At 37.4% G+C, this 23,037-nt stretch overlaps 3 protein-coding genes across 8 annotated transcripts in view; 2 read left to right on the top strand and 1 right to left on the bottom strand.

Annotated features, from left to right (window-relative positions):
* The window catches only part of LOC122993078 (sodium- and chloride-dependent betaine transporter-like), a 50,988-nt gene extending 49,391 nt beyond the window's left edge, over positions 1–1,597 (top strand). For all 4 annotated transcript variants that reach the window (XM_044366946.1, XM_044366945.1, XM_044366944.1 and 1 more), the window contains 3 exons: positions 630–730; positions 967–1,137; positions 1,371–1,597. In XM_044366946.1, coding sequence (XP_044222881.1) covers positions 630–730; positions 967–1,137; positions 1,371–1,529 — 431 coding nt within the window. In that variant the 3' untranslated portion in view covers positions 1,530–1,597. The remainder of the gene's footprint in view (positions 1–629; positions 731–966; positions 1,138–1,370) is intronic.
* Positions 1–23,037, top strand: part of LOC122993079 (sodium- and chloride-dependent betaine transporter-like) — a 38,952-nt gene that overhangs the window by 10,029 nt on the left and 5,886 nt on the right. Inside the window, exons 3-11 of one of the 3 annotated variants that reach the window (XM_044366949.1) lie at positions 18,614–18,760; positions 18,860–18,994; positions 19,156–19,293; positions 19,768–19,870; positions 20,272–20,404; positions 21,007–21,141; positions 21,559–21,662; positions 21,909–22,033; positions 22,536–22,648. In XM_044366949.1, coding sequence (XP_044222884.1) covers positions 18,614–18,760; positions 18,860–18,994; positions 19,156–19,293; positions 19,768–19,870; positions 20,272–20,404; positions 21,007–21,141; positions 21,559–21,662; positions 21,909–22,033; positions 22,536–22,648 — 1,133 coding nt within the window. The other 2 variants (XM_044366948.1, XM_044366950.1) reach the window with 2 other exon arrangements.
* Positions 3,879–13,516, bottom strand: LOC122993076 (sodium- and chloride-dependent GABA transporter 2-like). The gene is made up of 14 exons (XM_044366942.1): positions 13,055–13,516; positions 12,843–12,977; positions 12,521–12,658; positions 10,915–11,017; positions 10,380–10,512; positions 9,640–9,774; positions 9,123–9,226; positions 8,741–8,865; positions 6,342–6,454; positions 6,110–6,247; positions 5,912–6,014; positions 5,378–5,478; positions 5,023–5,193; positions 3,879–4,911 (listed from the first exon to the last, which is right to left on the bottom strand). The coding sequence occupies exons 1-14, from the start codon at positions 13,332–13,334 to the stop codon at positions 4,804–4,806; spliced, it is 1,887 nt and encodes a 628-aa protein (XP_044222877.1). The 5' UTR covers positions 13,335–13,516; the 3' UTR covers positions 3,879–4,803.

The raw sequence follows: 23,037 nt of genomic DNA, 5'->3' as shown, positions 1-23,037 counted from the left end.
GAGCTTGGTGACATTAATGACCACAAGAGTAAATAATACTTATTAATGATTGATTCTTACCTGCATGTGTCATCCACAGCAGGTAGATTCCTTGTCACGTCAAATGCATTCTCTACTGGAATGATGTTGCAATGATGAATGAGTGCTGTCATGGCACAGTTAAGCACAGTTGGTTACGTTTTGTGCAATCAGCACCAACCTGTTGTAAAAAAACTCAGAAACCTTTGTGCTTATATGCACGCCAAACTTGTCATTTATGATTTATTATCTGAGCAGTTTCTAATGCAAATCAACAGGTCTGGCCAAAATGTTGCCTTGAAGTCCACAATTTTAATCACAACATGGACACGTATGGCTGCAATGAGTAACATGTGACAGAGATTGTTCGGGTTAAATTTACTTATGTATAAATATTTTATCTTAAAAATTCCAGTTTATTGGTGGATCATTAACAGGATCCTGGGTATGTCCAATATGAAGATTAAATAAACAATAAATTTCATGTTCTGTACGACTTGCATGTGCGACTTGTTCTATGCTTATTTGCATTGTGCTTTCTGTGTTGCAGTAAGTTGAGCTCTCAGGTCCAACGCAGAAACTAGTCTAATGCACATCTAAATTCCCATCAGGTGCTGACCGTGTTATTAACATCATTGAGGACATGACTGGACACAGACCATCTGTTTTCTTCAAACTGTGCTGGAGATACATCATTCCTCTGCTGTCACTGGTAAGTCAGAAAAGGATTAATAGACTGTATTTAGTTAACTGGTAAAGACCAATATAGACATTGTGTAGAACACAGCATGTTAAAGTTTGTATGCAGCATTAGTCTTATCTACAGTTTGAAAATAATAAAAGCAATAATAAATGACATTTTGGGCTGAAAAACTACTACTGCTACTTTTAAGTGTTTCTGTACTGAATCTTTTCTTTTTCATTGAACTCTATTTTGTTCCTTCTTAGATTTCCTTTATCATGTACCTAGTTGATTACACACACCTCAGGATTAAGGACAGGTACGTTTACCCTGACTGGGCCTACGCTCTAGGCTGGACCATGGCACTCTCCTCTGTTCTCATGGTGCCACTGTGGGCAGCTGGACAGATGTGTTTGACAGCAGGCACCATCAGACAGGTCAGTGTTCAAAAGAGTTTTCTGCAGTGCCTCAACAAGAGCTTCTTTGTCTGACTAATGATTTCAACTTAAGTTGAAACTGAGGGATGCTCTGCAAGATGAGAAGGAAAAAGAGGAGGACTCAGCATGAAGTTCCCTTTTCCAAATCCTAGCTTCAGGGGTCCAAAAGGTCTTGTTGAGTGTCCCAATGATTACAGTTGTGTGTTAACTTACTCACTCAACTTTTTTCCTAGCGTTTGTCTGTCCTTTGTCATCCCGTCGAAGATCCAGTCTCACAGAGGAAAAAAATGGAAGAGGATGGGATACATGTGGAGCTGAGGACGTCTGGAGAGACAATTTATTGCCATCTAGAAATGTCTCATAACCTAGACACTTCATCTGTCCTTATTTAAAGAGGACCTATTATGCTCATTTCCAGCTCTATATTTTTTATTTTTGGACTCCACTAGAGCAGCTTTGCATGATTCACAATAAAAAAAAAACTCCTTATTTATCTAATACTGGGGCTTTATGCAGCCCCTCAGTTCAGCTTCTCTCTCTAACAGGCAGTTTTAGTTCCTGTCTATTTAAGACCCCCTCCTGATGAGCCCACTCTATTCTGATTGGCTAGCTTTCTAGAAGCTGCTGAGGGGCAGCTGTATCAGAGTTGTGTTAAGTTACCACCGATGCAAACCCAACATTTCCTGCTTTACACCTTCAAATTAAAAGCTTTTAAATGACTAAATAATTAGGGTTTACAGGAGGTGAAATGTGCTCCTCACCAGGAAGCTTCGTTAGTGGCACTAAAAACCAGTTGAAATAAGATATGGAGATATATATGTTGCTCTTTGTTCAGCAGATCAGTTAGAAATAATGCAGGGAGGAATAGAACAAGCAGAAACAGCCACAGTGATGATGATGTTTGATGAAGAGGTGCAGATAAGGTAAACAACTTATTTTGCATTGCCATGCTGTGTAATAGAAAAACACTCACAGCATGGCAGCTCAAACGAGTCGTAGCTCAGCTGAAAGTAGAAAAAACTGTTGTTGTTAACTGGGATCACTTCTACATATGTTTACCTCATTATTTGACACTTTGGCCACTTATAACATGAACATCCATCATTGTAACATTATATATAGGACTGAAAATAAGGAAAAGCATAATAGGTCCCCTTTAAGCTTATTGTATTCAGTGTATTGTATAGTGTGTATGGTATTCTGTAAGCGTGTAGTATTCAGCTAAGATTTCTCTAAAGACACCATAATTTCCTAAATTAGGTGTTTAGGTTTTGTATGCCTATTCAAAATCATGAATGTAAGTACCTTGATACATTCTTGGTTTCCATAGCACCCTCAATCTAACTAATCTAGGCTGCTTTGAGTTGCTTGCTAGATGTTTCTGAGAATGTGTTTTAACATATGAACCTATTACAAGGTAAATTAAATGGTTATTATTTGTTCTGCCCTTCAGATGTTGTGGTACATTGTAGCTAAATGTATTTTACCAGTGCAGCAGAGTGAGCATTAAAGGACAATACCAGATTTAACATGTCTCAGCCTCTTGTACTTTGCATCACTGCAAATCATTGATCAAACTATACCACTGTGTTTCACTTTTTCCAGGCATCTGCTGGTTTCTGTTGATTTCCATAAGGTATGAAAGTAATTTAGCAGACTCTATCACTTTGAGCATCAAGACAGAGTGCAAGTATTTTTGTCAAAGTTACATTACTGTTGTAAAATAATGAATTTAATTCATTTATTGAATTACTGTGTCCAAAGATCTCAAAGTACGTACCAGCTTGTACTTTACTAAGAGGTCAGATATAGCAGGGAGAAAGGCCATGAAGAGCCCTAAAAGTAATCAGTAAGATCTTGAAAAACAACTCTGAAACATACTGGGAGCCGGTGTAAAGAGGCTAAAACAGGAGTGATGTCTCTTGGTTCTGGTTAAAAGCCTGGCAGCTGACAGTCAGCAGATTTTTGGCAAATAAAAAAGCTGTTGCAATAATTCAGGTGTGATGAGATGAAGGCATGGAAATCTTACACCCTAAGGTGCCCAGCCCACATGGGCTTACAAGACACTACAAGATTCAAGAGAAAATAAAAAAGAAAGCAAGCCCATACATGGTATGATATGGACAATCCTATCAATATTTTTGCTGAGGAATGATACTTGAGATTGGCTTATAATTATTAATTGTGAGGGGTTAAGGATGAGCTTCTTTAGTGGGAAGTTGATCAAGAGAGAAAGTAGAACAATTGACAGTAAATTATGTTTTGCAAGCATTTTTTTAGGTCCAGTGCAGTAAGTGTGAGAATCACAGAATGAACATGAAGAACTCTCATTACACACAATCCCACCACAACCGTTTCAAAGATGACAGCTTTTTCCTCAATGCCTCCACACATGGCCAATATTTGAGGTGAGGAGAAATGTAAAGATCCCCTCCAGACATTTTTAAGATTTATAAAAACAGGATGTTTTGAATAATCATTTGTGTCTGATGTGATTTTTCCATTAAAAAGTTCAGTTATCTGGTAAGTAATTTTTAAAATTCCCCCTGCTCCTTCTCCCTCATTGAAAAATCCAGAATCTATGACTATCCAAATATTTTTCATTTCAAAATGGATAAAAGATTCCCTGAAGTCTATTCTTGAGGCTTCAAGTTTCCACATCAAACTTGTGTAAGTTGCACACTGGACCATGACTGGCTTCAAGCTGGTTGTGATGTCAAAAATCATACTCATAGGCACACACCTTATACTCAGATTTATGGTCAGCACAGAGAAAGTTTACAATTCTACAGTTAAATGTGAAAAAATCCTTCTAGTGTCACTCTGCACATTCGTCATTCTGCACAGTGACGCTCAAACAGTCAGTGAAGTAACAATAACAACACATTGTTGAGTGGAGGGAGACTTTATACATGATGTGACAAACTGCTGACCGAAAAAATAACATGAAATTAAATCTAATAACCAGTGCTATTATATGACAAATGTTAAAGGTAATTTCTGATGTAATTTGAGATTTTGGCCAGGATGACTAATATTTTAATAATATTATTTACTAATATTTTCTTCACAAAATGTCATTGTAGCATGTTCTACTTAAATATACACTTGTTGGAAACTGACACTAAACATGGTGTATGATGTCACAAAATACACACCATTTTTAAGAATTATTTTACTCTCTTCGCTCACTGGAATTTGCTGTGGATACATTTTGTCCAAACCGTGTGTTAACTGTAAATAATTCAGTGAGAAGTTTAAAATGTGCCTCAGTAATCTTGAACAATAGTCTTTATTTTACACTTGAAAATGTAAAATAAAACACCCAGACATCAGTACAAATCCAAACATAAAGTATCCTCACCACAGTTGTATAGAGCTAAAGTAGAAACTTATGATTTTCAGTGTCAGTGATTAAATGTTTAATTTATAATATGTTTAAATATATACTTTGTTTATATGACGCTGACAAAAGCTGCAAATCCTCACATTTAAGATGCTGGAACAAGCAAAAATCATTTGACTTAAATGATACATTAAGATGATTCATCAACTAATCATTTCAGCACAAAAATCTGTCTTTAAATACATTTTAGCCACACTGAATACAATAAGTTTAACCAATGACAGATGAAGTGTCTAGTTGATGTGACTTTGCAGATGGCACTAAGATGTCTCTGCAGACGTCCTCAGCTCCATATGTATCCCATCCTCTTCCATTTTTCTTCTCTGTGAGACTGGATCTTCAACAGGACGATGAAGGACAGACAAACGCTGAGGAAAAAAGATGAGTGAGTAAGTTTACACACAACTGTAATCATTGGGACGACAAAGAAGCTCTTGTTGAGGCATCCAGAGTTGCAGGAAACTCTTTTGAACACTGACCTGTCTGAAGGTGCCTGCTGTCCAACACATCTGTCCAGCTGCCCACAGTGGTACCATGAGAACAGAGGAGAGCGTCATGGTCCAGCCTAGAGCGTAGGCCCAGTTGGGGTAAACGTAGCTGTCGTTAATCCTGAGGTGTGTGTAATCAACCAGGTACAGGATAAAGGAAATCTAAGAAGGTATGGAGATAGTTTTGTTTTTTTACAGAGGGAACAAAATAGAGTTTAATGAAAAAAGAAGAGATGAATAAGTACAGAAACACTTAAAAGTAGCCAAAGGTTTTCAGCACGAAATGTCATTTATTTCATTTAGGTAATAGAACTAAATACGGTCTATTAAACCTTTTCTGACTTACCAGTGACAGCAGAGGAATGATGTATCTCCAGCACACTTTGAAGAAAACAGATGGTCTCTGTCCAGTCATGTCCTCAATGATGTTAATAACACGGTCAGCACCTGATGGGAATTTAGATTAGACTAGTTTCTGCGTTGGATCTGGGATTTGCATGTGATTTCTAAGTAGCAGTGTGTTGAGCTCTAATAGGTTTCAAAGTCATATGGAGGTTTTTATTAGTATTGCAGGGTATTGTTGCTGAAATGTGAATGACTGTAAGTGAGACGAACAAGATAAACAGTCACTTTGAAACATTTGGTTACATTCAGGAAATGCAACCAGTCTGGCCAAAGCTATCTAAAATTAAATAATAACAAACACTCAAATTAGAAGCGTTTCTAGTTGTCCTATTTTGTGACATGGGACAATATGAACAAAGATATAATCTCATGACTTATTGCTGAAAACAAAAACATTTGAAGCACAGATAGTCAGATACAAATAGTCAGATCATATCATGAAAATAGGATATAATATAAATGCTTTTTTGCTTACCAAAACCCCAAGCCAGAGCCAGACACTCAGATAAAGCCATGAAATAATGAAAAGCTCTGGTACAACCATAATAATCAATAAGCTGGAATAGGTAAATCCCTCCCTAGAGCCAGAAGAGACAAGATTTGAATATGAGAAATTGTTTTTAAACAGATTGTGTGTTGTTTCAATGTGTTTTCATGGACTTATTTTATTCACCTCAGTGACCAAAGTCAGATGTATGAAGAAGAAGGATGAACAAATGACGAGGACAAAGATCTCATGTCTTCCTGGTTTACGAAACAGCTTTGGAAACAAGTCGCTGACTGAGGTGACAAAACACTCAACTGTCACAAACTGGGGACAAAATAAAACCAGCAAACAACTGCATTAGTTTGTGCCTGCAATGCATTAGTTATTAATCAGAAGGTAATACAACAAAACAACATACATGTGTGTCAACACTGAGGAAAATCATCATCAGGAAAAAGCAGACAGTCCAGAACTGTGGTAAAGGAATCATAGCTGCTGCCTGTGGGTAAGCAATGAAGGCCAAACCTGGACCTGTGGATTGTAAATAAACAAGTTGGAAAATACGTTCTTTCTGTAGCTGCATTTCATTACTGAACATAGTATTTCATTTCAATATAAAGGATATGGCTGCCAACTTTCTATATTTTATTTATTGTCAACAAATCTTATGTGCAGAGCAAACCACAAAATAAAATGATCCTACTTACAAGTATTGTGTGTATGTCCAAAGCCTGATATATCTTATTGTGTGATTGCTGGAAGCAATCATACATTGTTCTTCTCACTCTTTATTGTGTGATTGCTGAAAGCAGGCTGGGCTGGGCTGGGCTGGGCTGAGCTGAGCTGAGCTGAGCTGAGCTGAGCTGAGCTGAGCTGCTTCTTTGAGCTGCTTCTTTGTCAATTTCATGCAAGTGACAGGCTAAATACCAGAATCTGGCCTGGCATTACTGTGTGACATGTTAGCTCAATGCATAGTATGTCTGTCTTACAAACATCAGGCTGTAAGTTCAATTCCACCCATGGCTGATTTTAATCTTGGTAGATTTTCCAATAGTGTTCAGGCACAGTGGAGAGCACAGATAATTTTAGACCAGAAATGTTTTTCTAAACTGCTGTCACTCCCACAATTTTAACTCCTCAAGGACATATCTTGCCACAGTATGTTACCATAAGCCACCTACTCTCAAAATGTAAATACATTTCACATAGGACATATAGTTTTTGACATCTGAACTTTAATTGATAGAGAGTCCCTGTCATGTTCTCATTGACTGCAATACAGTCTGCAGGATGTGTGTCTTCTCTCACTGCAGTTTCTTAAACTTACAGATTCTCTCTTCCTTCAAACACTTTTTACACATATCATTCATTCTCATGTTAAACTAGTCTTGCTTTCACTAATGATGTAAAAATCTCTGGGCTTCAAGCTCTGGTTTGAGACAAATACATTTTTCTCCTCCTATTTTTGTGAATGTTTGTTGGCTCAGTGGTTTAGAACACTGTTCTCATGATCAGCTACCTCTTAGATGACAAGGTTGTGTGTTTGATACCTGCTCACTGCAGTGCTCCTCATGATATTGCTCTCATGTACAAAGTTGTCTCACATCTTTATCCTGTACCATAATTCAATTCCACTCTAGCTTACCTTAACATTACCAAAACTGTGGATTGATATGCTTGTTAAAGACATCTTTTCCTATGTTACATAGGATGTATGAGTAGTCTAGTGGTTTAAGCTTACGTTGTTTCTGAACTCCTTTTAGATCCAAAGGTTGTGAGTTCGAGCCCTGCTTAGGGCGGAACTCAGTAGAGATGAAGGGGTCCAGGTGATGTCAATCTGCTTAATGAGCTGAGCTGAACTGCTTTTTTGTCAATTTCATGCAATTGACAGGCTAAATACCAGAATCTGGCCTGATATTGCTGTGTGATATGTTAGCTCAATGCATAGTATGTCTGTCTTACAAACATGAGGGTGTAAGTTCAATTCTACTCCTGGTTGATTTTAATCTTGGTAGATTTTCCAATAGTGTTCAGCTTCCAGTTATGCAATCTAAATTCGCTTTCAGCAATCACACGCAATTTCTACAGAAATTGCATTTTCTAGTTCCTCTGTTCGGTAGACCTTTGTTGTCCAAAAACTCCTAAAAACACGAGACTGAGCCACACTGCTGCACTGGGTGACTTGGTCCCTTGTCTCAAAAACTTTGTTCATGTTATTTTGTTTAGAAATGGCTCCAAAGACTAATAACAGCGATGGTATTTTCAGTATCCAGGGAGTAGTTCCGTGTATGGCAGACACCACTGAGCATGTGCAGAAATGTAATTCCATTTACAGAGTTTTCCTAGCTTTTTGTGGTACATAACACGACATCTTGACTTTGTAATGAAGTTCTTTGAGAAATTAACAGTGTAGTTATTGTCTTTGAAGCCGTTTCTTAACAAACTAATGCAACCACAATCTTCAGGCCAAAGGAGCGTGTCACCCAGTGCAACAGTGAGACTCACTGATGTGTTTATTTTTAGTTTCTGGACAACAACGGGAGTCTACGGCACAGAGGAATAAGATATATCAGGCTTTATACACATGAGATTACATGAATATATGAGATTTATTGACAATAAGACAAATATAGAAAATATATAGAAAATTGCCAGCCACATCCTTTATCAGTATAACTTTGTGTGTGAGTATGTGTATGTTTGCTACATAGTGTCTGTGAAAATATTTCTATTGTGATTTTAACATGAACTCTTGGGAGACTAGCCTTGAGCTAAAAGATATTCAAAAATAAACAAATTTTAAATCTTTGAATATACCAGACTCAGCCACAGCGTCGACAGTAACACCCTGTTTCTGAGCCATGAATCCAAGTACAGAGAAGACGACAAATCCAGCAACAAAACTGGTCCCACTGTTCAGCAGACAGAGCCAGAAACAGTCCCTAGAGGTCACAGTAAGACAGAATACTTTGTCAAAGAGCAGACATTTGCATTGGTATATAAGCTATTTTAGATGGTGATGTGAAAACAAGTGATGATTTATTGTAATATTAATGCATTGTGAACTGCATCGACTGTATTTGTTATTTTGCTTGTGACATTTAACTCTAGCTTATACTTTAACTTATTCAAACATCAGAAACACATTTTAGTTAAAGTGCTCTTATAAAACTTATTGTGTTTTGCTGCTTATACTTACTTGTAGCAGTTGTTCTTGTAGTCATTATAGCTGCTCAAAACACTCAGAGTACCTATGGACACGCTGTAGGAGAAGCATATTTGAGATCCTGCCTCTATCCAGACCTGTAATGTAGCAAATAAATATAGTATATATGTGGTGGGGAGTCCGGCATACTGAAATAAAAGTAGCATGTGCAGTTAATTCTCTAGTAAGTCTTTTTCCAAAGTGGGCTCCACTTGCTGCTCCCTTGCAGGCAGCATCACCTGGACAACAAAAATTGTTGTCTAGCCTGAAGTCTCCTGTAGCCAAGCTCTCATCATAGATTCAAATACATACATTAATTAAATGGATGAACACTAAAGTGTCTAAATAAACTCTTCAAAACTGTTTTTAAACTGGATCCAGAAGATCTAATTGAACCAACGAATTAGAAATATTACCTGTGACTGATGGATTGCCAACCAGTCTGGGCAGTCTTTCTCTCACATGACCTAAAATGACTCAATGTACTGTACATGGTATCAATAAAAAATACCTCAAGGTTAGCCAGACCGTTCAAATCTGGATACAGGTAGTAGTAGATCCCTTCCCAAGCTCCAGGTAGAGTCAATCCCCGGATGAGCAATATCAGGAGCATCACGTAGGGGAAGGTGGCAGTGAAGTATGCTACCTTAAAAAAAACATAATTTTAACATAATCTTTTTTGTCATAATCAGAATGAATGGGAATTACTATTAATAATTATAATTTTATTGACATCATATAGCACTTTTCTAAATAGAGTTGCAAAGTGCATAACAAAAAGAGTACAGCATAAACATACTAAAATAATTTGTTTAATTAGAATTTACAACTATGAAAAAGATAAAACAGTGAAACAATGAGGACCATATGAAGATAGAATTAAAAAAGGATAAAAATATAGCTACACTTTTTTAAAAAACGCTTTCCAATCAACATGAGTTTCAACTCTTTTTCCTAGAAATTATGTTTACTACTAAATTTTCTTCCAAATGATGTTGTGTTGGCAAACGTAGTTACTGTGGAATCTCAGGCTGCGCTGTGGCTCATAGGGGATATCAATGATATAACCAGGGGCCTGACCATACAAAGCCTAAAAATTATAATCAAAATATTTAAATCAGTTCTAAAACGCACAGGGAGTTTGAGGTGAGCAACTGACTGAATTTAATTAATGAAAATAAGTTAAATATTAACAGTGGTTTCTACTGTATCTACCACAAGTGTAACATTTAGGATAAAATATCAACTCACCTTTGCAGAGGATCTGACACTTTTCCAAATACTGAAGTACGTGAACACCCAGCTGGCCAGAAGACACAAAACCAGCTCCCATCTCACACTGCCCAGCTCCTCAATGCCTCCAGACATGGCCAGCATCCTCCGTCTGAGGAGAGGAGAAATTACACATTAACATAACGTGACACTGTTTACTACACTGGATGGTGGCTAAACGTGAAGGTCATCTATGATTGTGTAATTTATTAGTGCACTTTTCTAAAGTTGAAAAGACAGATTGAAAAAAAAAATTGAACTGCAAAAACACTGAATCCCACATTTCCCATAATGCAACTGAGTAGCATCTTTCATTATAATCTTCATGCCTCTTTGTATGTCCATGTCTTTCATACTCCACAGCCCAAGTTTGAAACGCAAGCTTTCTGTTATAAATTTGTTTTGTCCAAGCCCGAACTGAGATGACTCGGGTGACATCATCAAACATCAATCACAAGACATTTTACAAACCACAGACAGCTTTAAAAGAACATTAAAAGAAAATTAGACTCACTCCCAAAACTCAGTAGCAGCAGAGGCGGTGTTGGTCAACATGGTCTGATTTATCGTCACATTTGGCCACATAGAATCCAAAGTCTGAAGACCCACACAGTTCACTGGTTTAGAGAACAAATGACAATGATAAATGTGAGGAATCACTACTACAAACTAACAGAGAACATTTGACAACAGGAAGAGAACAGAACAACTAGTGAAGAATTGACAGATAAAGCTGTTGTTACTAGTTGTATGACATAAAAAACAAGCAGTTACTGGTGAGAGCTTCTGAGAAAGTTCAACAAGTTCAGCAAGTAATGTTTGTAATGCTTTATTGTGCTATTGGTGAATTTTATTATTTTCTGCTTAAAAAACTGTCCAGTTTCATCATTAGGGCCTGAGCCCTAAAGGGGCTATTTTGTGTTTGTCTGTTTTTTTCTTTCTTCTTTATTATTACGCCACTTCAACCCTTAATTTGATCCCCTAAACATGCTCAAAAACTCACCAAATTTGCCACACACATCAGTTCTGGTGAAAAATTTGATAAAATATCAAAATTATCCCCCGAAGTGCCAAAATGTGCTTGATAGCGCCACCTATGTATGTAATTCTGCTCTATGTAACTTTCTTCTTCCTATATTATTTAATTCCAATTCCTTGTTGAACTTGCAGATGTAGACAGATGAACGGGGCAATATATGTTTGCCAAAATGTTTATTTTATTTGTTTATTTATTTGCTGGTTTATTTGACAGGGACAGTGCACATTAGTAAACATTGCTGTAAATGCGCCAGAGTTAGCCAAGAGGCTATTTTTCATCTGTAGTCCCTGGACGGATGTTACAGAGTCACAGACAGACTGAGGACAGCAAGGTGCGACTAAGTTTTAGCGCTGACAGAGTACTAATTAACTATTTCTTTAAATGAGCTCTAAATTAACTATATGTGTCCAGTTCTCTAATAGTTGCTGGGATCGAGTTGCATTCTAGTGCAGACTGAAAGTACTTTTTCTGAGTGGGATGATGCAATCCCCTCTTGCTGCACCTCTTGTGAACCCATATGCAGTTGATCTTATGTTGACAAACTGTCAGAGGAGAGAGGAGAGGTCAAACCATATATATAATCTTGTACATAAGACAAACATCTACATATTTAATCAAGTTTTCCCAACTCAACAAGTTATACTTTTTTTAATATTAGGCAATGATGAAAATGTACCGGTTTCTTGTCAAGGATTTTAAGTGTTCATTTATTCAAAGACTTTATTGGTTTTAGAGTAGTGTTGCTAGCTTGCGACCAGGTTGTTTAACAGTAAATGATATGGGAAATGACCATGGAATGCATGTACATTTTAGCCGCCTCTGTTGACATATAATCTCGAATGAACCTGAAATTTGAAAGATTGAATTTGACCCGGTTACAGACCTTTTTCACCTGAGCCTTGAAAAAAATGTGCAACCCTCTGTTTTCTGTTGTTTCCTTGACACTCTGTCCTCATTTGCTCCTTAGTTTTGCTGTTTCACCACATTACATGATTTTATTTAATCTCACCTTGACTACTGTAACGCCCTGTTTATCTAACATTTTTATAGAATTAAAAGTAAACTACAGTCAAACCTTTACCTGTATTCCAGGTGTTGTCACATGTGGCCCAGGGGAGCTGGGATCTGAATGAGAACACCAGGTAGAAGAGAGCCCAGACTTGGATCATAATGTAGATGAAGTCATAAAGTTTCAACACAAAATGTGCATATCCAATTCCTAAAATACAGAAAAATAGTTAATAGTTAAGTTAAAATAGTTTTAATCATTAGATCTAGTTCAGATATTCATCTGAGCAACATATTCAGATTAAGTTTTAAACACAAAGAACTCTCTTACAAGAGTGAAAGTTTTTCATCATCTGTTGATTGTCACCTTTTTAGCTTAACATAAATCAACTCACCTTGTGCCAGTGGACACAATTTCCTCCAACAGGTGATGAACCCTTCCTGGGTGTATTGACCAACTGAACTCTCCAGTAGGAACAGAGGTATCCCAACCACCACAGCGAACAGACTATATGGCACCAGAAAGGCACCTATAGGTATATAAATACAGAGACATGTATGATCATGTAATTAACTCTTCAATAAATTCAGAATTTGTATGATTTACCTCCTCCATTCTTGTAGCAGAGGTAAGGAAATCTCCAAACATTACCCACGCCGACCACATTTCCTGCAACAACCACAATATATTCTGTTTTATTGGCCCACCGTCCTCTGTCCCCATCCCCTCTCTGATTCTCTCTTCTTCTTTCTCTGTTCATGTGAAGATCAAGAACTTTGTCCGCTGTTTCTGTTATGATTCCAAAATACTGCAAACTGATCTTTGCTGCTGATGTAACCCCTGGGTAAATTCCCAGAATTAAAATGGGCATAGCAATAGATACCATAACGTTGCTACAATATTAGGCCCTGTCATTTTGAGATCATAACCTTTACCTAGTTTGTTTACAATCTCTCAGTGTGAGGTGTGACAGGCTATTCTGTTTATTTTTAGAGTGTTTTTCTGCCTCTGATTAGTCTGTATAGAGAAACATCATGTTTCTAAAATTACGATTGGTTAAGGACCAGGTCAATCACGCAGAGCAGGACGGGAGTGTGCGCTTCTCTGAATCATTGTGTGTGTTCTGATAATGTGGCGACTAGACACAAAAGTTAGCTAAGTGTCAGATCAGGCGAGTCTAGTAGTAGCCTAACTCATTTGTAAGGAGTTGTTTAAACAGCTGAGAGTTTTCGCTGGTACTGTGTCTCATCTTAACTCCACAGGCTGCCCCTGCTGCTTAGTTATTATTTAGCATGCATGCTTATGTCATCCTAGCGTTTTATGTATGGACTCTGAAGCCCGCTCTCAGCATCAGACGGCGCAGTGTGACCGGACGAGCAGAAGTGCACCGTTGGGTTTACAAAAAGACTTACCGTTTGTTTCCTCTATGCCACGGTATGGAAGCCCATTTCCGCCAATGTGATGAAAAAAAAAAGATCCTGTAAATCATTATAATGAGAAACTTTCTCAAAATAATGACTTAGTGTCTCAAAATAATGAGAAACCATCTCAAAACAATGACTTAGGATCTCAAAGTAATGATAAACTTTCTCAAAATAATGACTTAGTATCTCAAAATAATGACTTAGTATCTCAAAATAATGAGTTAGTGACGTAATGCCTGTAGATATCGTTGTTCAGTCATTTTTAAGCTAATTCATGAACTGAAAAACAACAAATAGGGTGATAAGATGAAATGAGAATGAATCATAGAATGAAATGGTCTGTAATTGATTTACAATCCTAAATTTTGATCATTTTAACTGTAGATTTTTTTTTTTATCATTGCCCTTACTCATGGTAAACTGATTTTCAGTCTTAGGCTGCATTCACACCAAATCAGGCGGTGCGGCGAAAACGCCAGTCGTCCCATTCATTTGAATGGGGGTAGGGCGGCTCGGCTGCAGCCATTTTGGCTGCTGCGGCGCCGCACCAGACTGCAGCCAGAAAGTTGAGCCAGAGTCAGCTTTTGGAGAAACGCAACCCAACGTCACTGCGGCTGAAGGCTGCGGTGGCCAATCACAGCGGGCGATCAGACTGACACAAGTTGTAAACTCTGCCATGAGGGAGGACAAAGACGTTACTAGGATGAGGGAGGACGTTTCTCTTCACTTGATAACGTCAGTAAAGTTAGACTTTGCTGTCGGCTTCCCGACTCATTTTAAAAAAGACGAGAGAAAGAGAGAAAGAGAGAAAGCGAGAGAGAGAGAGCAGCTGGTTGAGCGAGCTAGAGAGTGAATGAAAAGAGGGAGTGCTGGTAGCGAGAAAGCCGGTGAATCAGATCAATAAAACATTATTTTCTGATTGTTTCACAGCGGTTACATTGTAGAGCACAAATAAACACACCCACAAACCCACACACCTCTGCTCGACCCTGCGGCTGAATGCCGCACTGCCTGATTTGGTGTGAATGCAGCCATATTGCTATTTCTGCCTATATTTGTGCTCAGTATTAAAAACTCTCAAGAAACCAATACTCCAATATGACAGGGGACATCACAGGGTATCATAATACTAAGTTTTATTAATTTTTATGGTAGCACTTTTTTCTTATTGACCTTGAAACCTTTATTTTATTTGTGAAAATGCAAAAAAGGAGATTTTACTTGGACCACTAACTCATTATTTTGAGAAAGTTTCTCATTATTTAGAGATACTAAGTTATTATTTTGAGATAGCTTCTCATTATTTTGAGATACTGAGTAATTTTGAGAAAGTTTCTCATTATAATGACTTACAGGATCTTTTTTTCATCACACTGGCGGAAATGGGCTTCCATACCACAGGGACTGAGTTCGGGCTTTCCTTCTTCACCGCGCCTGGGACGGAGTTCAGACTGTGGTCGGTAAGTAAGGAGACGGTCGAACCGTCCGCCGTTGGTGAGTAACCCGTTATTGCATTTCTGTGAAGACGTCATTAGTCACTGTTTAAAATTGACACACACACACACACACACACACACACACACACACACACACACACACACACACATCGCACTCAAGCTACGCTCATGCCTGCAACGGGGGTTGTTTATTTGTGTTTATTGCCGGCTTTTGTGGAGTTTTTTGGCCCACAAGAGTAACTTGAAGTTGTTGTTTATTCATGCGATCTGGTTTTTGGTGTTAATAGTGGTAATAGCGGTTGGATACTTCATATCAACTTAAAATTACAGGTTATTTTCTGCACGGTTAAAAAACTGCTGGATACCATAGATATTGTGGTGCAGAGCTGTTACAAGTTTACATGCAGTCATATTTAAAGGGAATATTGCCTTAAAATTTCATTCCCATTACCTTGGAAAAAAAAGGGCTGATGTATATTTTTTTTCTTAGTTGACGCCCAAAGACAACACTAAACGTGCTTTTGTTTTATTTTCTTTAATTTTTGGTAAATAAATAATATAATTTCATATAAATTTCTTCTTTGTCGGTTCAATAAATAGGAACAGTTAAAAGCTGAGGTATACAGTGGAAGGGTCAAGAGTTATAATTACACAGTCACACTAGCATACTTTCGTTTCAGCTGGGATGTTTGGAAGTGGTGTCTTGTCTATATGGTAATATCACATATAACATAAAAAGGTTGATACAAGTGATTAGTATCAGGGTTGGGTTTAAGTTAAAGAACCTAGAGCGCTGTATCTCAGGGTAGCTAATACCAGGGAAAGCACTACACTTATATAACGTGTCTTTTGCTAATTTGAATACATAGTCATCTCAAAGCCAGCAATCATTTTAAGTACAAAGCCAGTCATTCTGGTAAGTCAAAAAAGTATTCCAGTGCATACTAGGATACCAGAATATTTATTTATTAAGGGATAACACTGAGTCTTGAAACAATGTGCGAAACGTGTAGTTCGCTCCTTTTGTTTGTTAATGTAATCCCTTCATAAACAATGTCTATCCTAATATCGATGCTGTGCATAATTTGAGCTTGTGGGAACATGTAGATTTTTCAGGTGAATGCAGACCAAAAGCCACCACAGACCAAGCTCCAAAAATGTTATTAGATGTACAGTACTGTAACCTGAAACATCAGTTTTATAATAAAATCATTGGAGCTCTGAATGTGGTCATCTTCCCTTTAAAACATGTAGAGTTTAAACAGAAGAGACTCCAGTGTTGACCCTTGGGGATCTCCATGTCATATTTTGCACTCAGATATACCAGTTGGCACAAAGATGTTGCTTTCCTGTAAAATGTATTTTCAATAACACAAGATCATACATCTCACCAACATAGGTGATTAAATGAATGCTCTGTGGTTGACATCCACACTTTGTTAAGGCCAACAAAGTGTTAACTTTAGGAAAACAGCTCATAACGTATCACTGAGAAAACACCTAAGGCAAAATCATATAGAAATAGTCAGATCATATCATTAAAATGATGACTCTGCTCTAGTAGCACCATATTAATCAGTAAGCTGGAATATGTAAATCCCTACTGAGAGGAGAAGGAGAAGATTTGAATAACTGAAATTATTTTTAAAAGCATTTCTTGACAATTGCTGTTTGAATGTGCTATCATGGAAATATTTCGTTCATCTCAATGACCAAGGTCAGAAGTATGATGAAGAAGAAGCAAAAACAGATGACGAGGATCTCATGTCTGGTTTCCTGCCTCCTTGTAGAATCATCAGACCTTAAAAAGAGCTGTTTGGTTTTTGCATTACTGTCTTCATCTAATGCTAGTATGTATAAGATGGAAATAAACCAGTAATTAAAGGCAAAATCCATCAGTTTCATCAGTCTTTATTATGTGTATTTTCACATATGGTTCTTACTTAAGAAAGTGAATGCAGTTCTTTTCCAAGTGAACCAAAGGTTTGTATACATTTTCTTTTGTCCCACACTGCCAAACTAATATTTAACATCATAAGACGAATCCTCTGGTGTGCTCAGTGATTATATGATGCCTCACCTATTGTGTTTTAAAAGTTGCACATAAAGAACGTCACATAGAGGAATCTAATCTTAACTTAAATACGTTGAGTTGCATACTACAGTACATTATTTCTGAGCCCTCCATGAGGTTCAATATATGATCCTGGGCAATAGATGTAACATGTATACTACGTGGTTTCAGCAATAGCAAAAATCTTCTTAATAACTAACAAACTAAAGATCATATACATTCACTTAGTGAAGATTAAAATAATAAAAATATAAAAATTAAATTTAATAAGATATATATTTCTTGTTAGAAATGTTATCAAAATGCATTTTAATGCCGAAACTATTTCAAAATATTGCATTTTCCACTGAGAATAAAAGGAATGGCATCGCTTTTTGTTTTTTTTTTTGTTTTTGAGCAGACAGAAACTTGACAGTCACATGACCAATGTAGCTATTACATGTTTTGATGTGAGACTGGGGATGCATTTGCCTCCCACAGAAGTTAACGGGAAGAATTGGTGTGTCACCTACACGCAAAATTGGACTTGTGCCAACTGATATATCTAAGTGCAAAATATAACATTGAGATCCCCAAGGATCAATACTCGAGTCTCTTCTGTTTAAACTCCACATGTTTCAAAGGGAAGACGACCACACACAAAGCTCCAATGATTTTATTATAAAACTAACATTTCAGGTTACAGTATTGTACATCTAATAACATTTTTGGATCTTAGTGTGTGGTTGTCTTCCCTTTGATATATGCCATTACCATGACCAGCATCTAGTTTTTGGTCTGCATTCACCTGACAAATCTACGTGTCCCCACAAGCATTGATATCTGTAACTGTAATTATGTGTATCACACTCATTTACACTGCTGTATCATTTAAATTAATCTGTCAAAGGTAAAACTGAAATACTGAGCTACTATAAATTTATCAGGGTTATTGTAGGCAGGTTGCTGTTGCATATTTTCACCATGAAACCTTATTACAAGATAAACAAAATGACTGAATGAATGAGTTCCTCTGAGTTCTGCAAATTAAAAACCTTAACCAACCAGAATGACTGGCTTTGTATTTAAAATGATCGCTGGCTTTGAGATGACTGTATATTAAAATGAGGAAAAGACATGTTATATAAGCAGCAAAGATCAGTTTGCAGTATTTTTGAATCATAACAGAAACACACAACGGACGAAGTTCTTGATCTTGACATGAACAAAGAAAGAAGGAAAAGAGAGAATCAGAGAGGGGATGGAGACAGAGGACGATGGGCCAGTAAAACAGAATATATTCTGGTTGTTGCAGGAAATGTGGTCGGCCTGGGCAATGTTTGGAGATTTCCTTACCTCTGCTACAAGAACGGAGGAGGTCAATCATACAAATTCTGAATCTACTGAAGAGTTGATTACACTAAATTAATTAGTAATTTCCATGATCATACATGTGTCTGTATTTATATACCTATAGGTGCCTTTCTGGTGCCATATGGTCTGTTAGCTGTGGTGGTTGGGATACCTCTGTTCCTACTGGAGAGTTCAGTTGGTCAATACACCCAGGAAGGATTCATCACCTGTTGGAGGAAATTGTGTCCGCTGGCACAAGGTGAGTTGATTTATGTTGAGCTCATGTACATGAAATGATAAGGAATCAAATTGTTTGTGTCTCAAACTAACTCTGAATATGTTGCTCAAATGAATATCTAAAGTAGATCTAATGATTAAAACTATTTTAACTAAACTATTAACTATTTTTCTGTATTTTAGGAATTGGATATGGATATTTTGTGTTGAAATTTTATGACTTCATCTACATTACTATCCAAGTCTGGGCTCTCTTCTACCTGGTGTTCTCATTCAGATCCCAGCTCCCCTGGGCCACATGTGACAACACCTGGAATACAGGTAAAGGTTTGACTGTAGTTTACTTTTAATTATATAAAAATGTTAGATAAATAGGGCATTACAGTAGTCAAGGTGAGATTAAATAAAATCACTTAATGCGGTGAAACAGCAAAACTAAGGAGCAAATGAGGACAGAGTGTCAAGGAAACAACAGAAAACAGAGGGTTGCACATTTTGGCAAACATATTGCCCCGTTCATCTGTCTACATTTGCAAGTTCAACAAGGAGAGATTAATTGGAATTAAATAACATAGAAAGAAGAAAGTTTTGTACTTGCTGAACTTGTTGAACTTCCTCAAAACCTCTCACCAGTAACCGCTTGTTTTTTATGTCATACAACTAGTAACAACAGTTTGCAGTTTATCTGTCAGTTCTGCACTAGTTGTTCTGTTCTCTTCCTGTTGTCAAATGTTCTCTGTTAGTTTGTAGTAGTGATTCCTCACATTTATCATTGTCATTTGTTCTCTAAACCAGTGAACTGTGTGGGTCTTCAGACTTTGGATTCTATGTCGCCAAATGTGACTATAAATCAGACCATGTTGACCAACACCACCTCTGCTGCCATTGAGTTCTGGGAGTGAGTCTAATGTTCCTTTAAAGCTGTCTAAGGTTTGTAAAATGTCTTGTGGTTGATGTTTGATGATGTCAACCAAGTCATCTCAGCTCGAGCTTGGACAAAACAAATTTATAACAGAAAGCCTGCGTTTCAAACTTGGGCTGTGGAGTATGAAAGACATGGACATACAAAGAGGCATGAAGATTATAATGAAAGATGCTACTCAGTTGCATTATGGGAAATGTAGGATTCAGTGTTTTTGCAGTTCAATTTTGACTTCTCTTTTTTTTCAATCTATCTTTTCAACTTTATAAAAGTGCGCTAATAAATTACACAATCGTAGATGACCTTCACATTTTGCCACCATCCAGTGTAGTAAACAGTGTAATGTTATATTAATGTGTAATTTCTCCTCTCCTCAGACGGAGGGTGCTGGCCATGTCTGGAGGCATTGAGGAGCTGGGCAGTGTGAGATGGGAGCTGGCTTTGTGTCTCTTGGCCTGCTGGGTGTTCACGTACTTCAGTATCTGGAAAAGTGTCAGATCCTCTGCAAAGGTGAGTTGATATTTTATCCTAAATAAAATTACACTTGTGGTAGATACAGTAGAAACCACTGTTAATATTTCATTAATTAAATTCAGTCAGTAGCTCACCTCAAACTCCCTGTGAGTGTTAGAACTGATTTAAATATTTTGATTATAATTTTTAGGCTTTGCATGGTCAGGCCTCTGGTTATATCATTGATATCCCCTATGAGCCACAGCGCAGCCTGAGATTCCACAGTAACTACGTTTGCCAACACAACATAATTTGGAAGAAAATTTAGTAGTATATAAACATAATTTCTAGGAAACAGAGTTGAAACTCATGTTGATTGGAAAGCGTTTTTTAAAAAAGTGTAGCTATATTTTTATCCTTTTTTAATTCTATCTTCATATGGTCCTCATTGTTTCACTGTTTTATCTTTTTCATAGTTGTAAATTCTAATTAAACTAATTATTTTAGTATGTTTATGCTGTACTCTTTTTGTTATGTACCTTGCAACTCTGCTTAGAAAAGTGCTATATGATGTAAATAAAATTATAATTATTAATAGTAATTCTCATTAATTCTGATTATGACAAAAAAGATGATGTTAAAATTATGTTTTTTTTAAGGTAGCATACTTCACTGCCACCTTCCCCTACGTGATGCTCCTGATATTGCTCATCAGGGGATTGACTCTGCCTGGAGCTTGGGAAGGGATCTACTACTACCTGTATCCAGATTTGAACAGCCTGGCTAACCTTGAGGTATTTTATATTGATACTATGTACAGTGCATTGAGTCATTTTACGTCATGTGAGAGAAAGACTGTCCAGACTGGTTGGCAATCCACAGGTCACAGGTAACTTGTGTGTTGAATTGGAGTTAGAAAAAACAAAACAGAAGATCATCTGGATCCAATTCAAAATGAGTTTATTTAGACACTTTAACGTTCATTCATTAAATTAATGTATGTATTTGAATCTATGATGAGAGCTTGGCTACAGGAGACTTCAGGCTAGATGACAATTTTTGTTGTCCAGGTGATGCTGCCTGCAGGGGAGCAGCAAGTGGAGCCCACTCTGGAAAAAGACTTACTAGAGAATTAACTGCACATGCTACTTTTATTTCAGTATGCAGGACTCCCCACCACATATATATTATATTTATTTGTTATATTACAGGTCTGGATGGAGGCAGGATCTCAAATATGCTTCTCCTACAGCCTGACCGCAGGAACTCTCAATGTTTTGAGCAGCTATAATGACTACAAGAACAACTGCTACAAGTAAGTATAAGCAGCAAAACACAATAAGTTTTATAAGAGTTTTAACTAAAAGGTTTTTGAATAAGTGAAAGTCTAAGTTAGAGTTAATTGTCACAAGCAAAATAACAAATACAGTCGATGCAGTTCACAATGCATTAATATTACAATAAATCATCACTTGTTTTCACATCACCATCTAAAATAGCTTATATATCAATGCAAATGTCTGCTCTTTGACAAGGTATTCTGTCTTACTGTGACCTCTAGGGACTGTTTCTGGCTCTGTCTGCTGAACAGTGGGACCAGTTTTGTTGCTGGATTTGTCGTCTTCTCTGTACTTGGATTCATGGCTCAGAAACAGGGTGTTACTGTCGACGCTGTGGCTGAGTCTGGTATATTCAAAGATTTGAAATTTGTTCATTTTTGAATATCTTTTAGCTCAAGGCTAGACTCTCTCCCAAGAGTTCATGTTAAAATCACAATAAAAAACATTTTCATAGACACCAAGTAGCAAACATACACATACTCACACACAAAGTTATCTTGATAAAGGATGTGGCTGAGGGGATTACTGGGATTACTAACTGTAATGTTATTATTTCAAATTGAATTCCCTTGCACTACTTGTTACTGAAAAAAATAATTATTACTGCTCAGCACTGCAGAGGAATATGAAATATCAGGCTTTGGATACACACACAACACTTGTAAGTAGGATCATTTAATTTTTTGGTTTTTGCTCTGCACATAAGATTTGTTGACATTAAGAAAATACAGAAAATTGCCAGCCATATACTTTAAATATATTGAAATGAAATGCTGTGTTCAATAATGAAATACAGCTACAGAAAGAACATATTTTCCAACTTCCTCTTGTTTATTTCCAATCCACAGGTCCAGGTTTGGCCTTCATTGCTTACCCACAGGCAACAGCTTTGATGCCTTTACCACAGCTCTGGACTGTCTGCTTTTTCCTGATGATGATTTTCCTCAGTGTTGACACACATGTATGTTGTTCTATCTCACACAGGCTCTGCCCTCTACTGGACTCTATGGGTAATACTCCTCTCCAATCACTCGCTCACTGAAATTTGCATGTACGTAGATGGCCAATCAGAACATGCCTACTGATTATGTGTGTCCCACACACTATATAAGCAGCGTCTCGCTACCGCTCACCATGCTCTTTTCTTCAGCTACAGTGAAAAAGCTCACTGACCTCTCTTCTCCATGGATGGAGTCGCCAGTACCTGCTCGTTCCTGCCCGTTGTGCCCCGGTCTCATCGCCCCTGCTGCCAGGCATCACATCTGCTTCGAGTGCCTCGGATGGGACCATGCAGAGAGCGGCGTGATGCAGCCACCACCATGCATACTCTGCCGAGCGCTTCCTCCAGAT

Source organism: Thunnus albacares, chromosome 12 (genome assembly GCF_914725855.1).
Source record: "Thunnus albacares chromosome 12, fThuAlb1.1, whole genome shotgun sequence".
Classification (NCBI taxonomy): domain Eukaryota; kingdom Metazoa; phylum Chordata; class Actinopteri; order Scombriformes; family Scombridae; genus Thunnus; species Thunnus albacares.
Note: the sequence above shows the minus strand (reverse complement) of the source record. Positions and strands in the feature narration are given on the sequence as shown.

Excerpts from the sequence above, each read along its gene's own strand:
- LOC122993076 (XM_044366942.1), bottom strand. The coding sequence starts at position 13,334 with ATGGTATCTATTGCTATGCCCATTTTAATTCTGGGAATTTACCCAGGG. Across the intron at positions 9,227-9,639 it reads ACGGTCTGGCTAACCTTGAG|GTCTGGATAGAGGCAGGATC; the intron begins GTATTTTTTATT and ends GCTACATTACAG. Across the intron at positions 6,248-6,341 it reads TCCTCAGTGTTGACACACAT|TTTGTGACAGTTGAGTGTTT; the intron begins GTATGTTGTTTT and ends TTTTGTCCCCAG.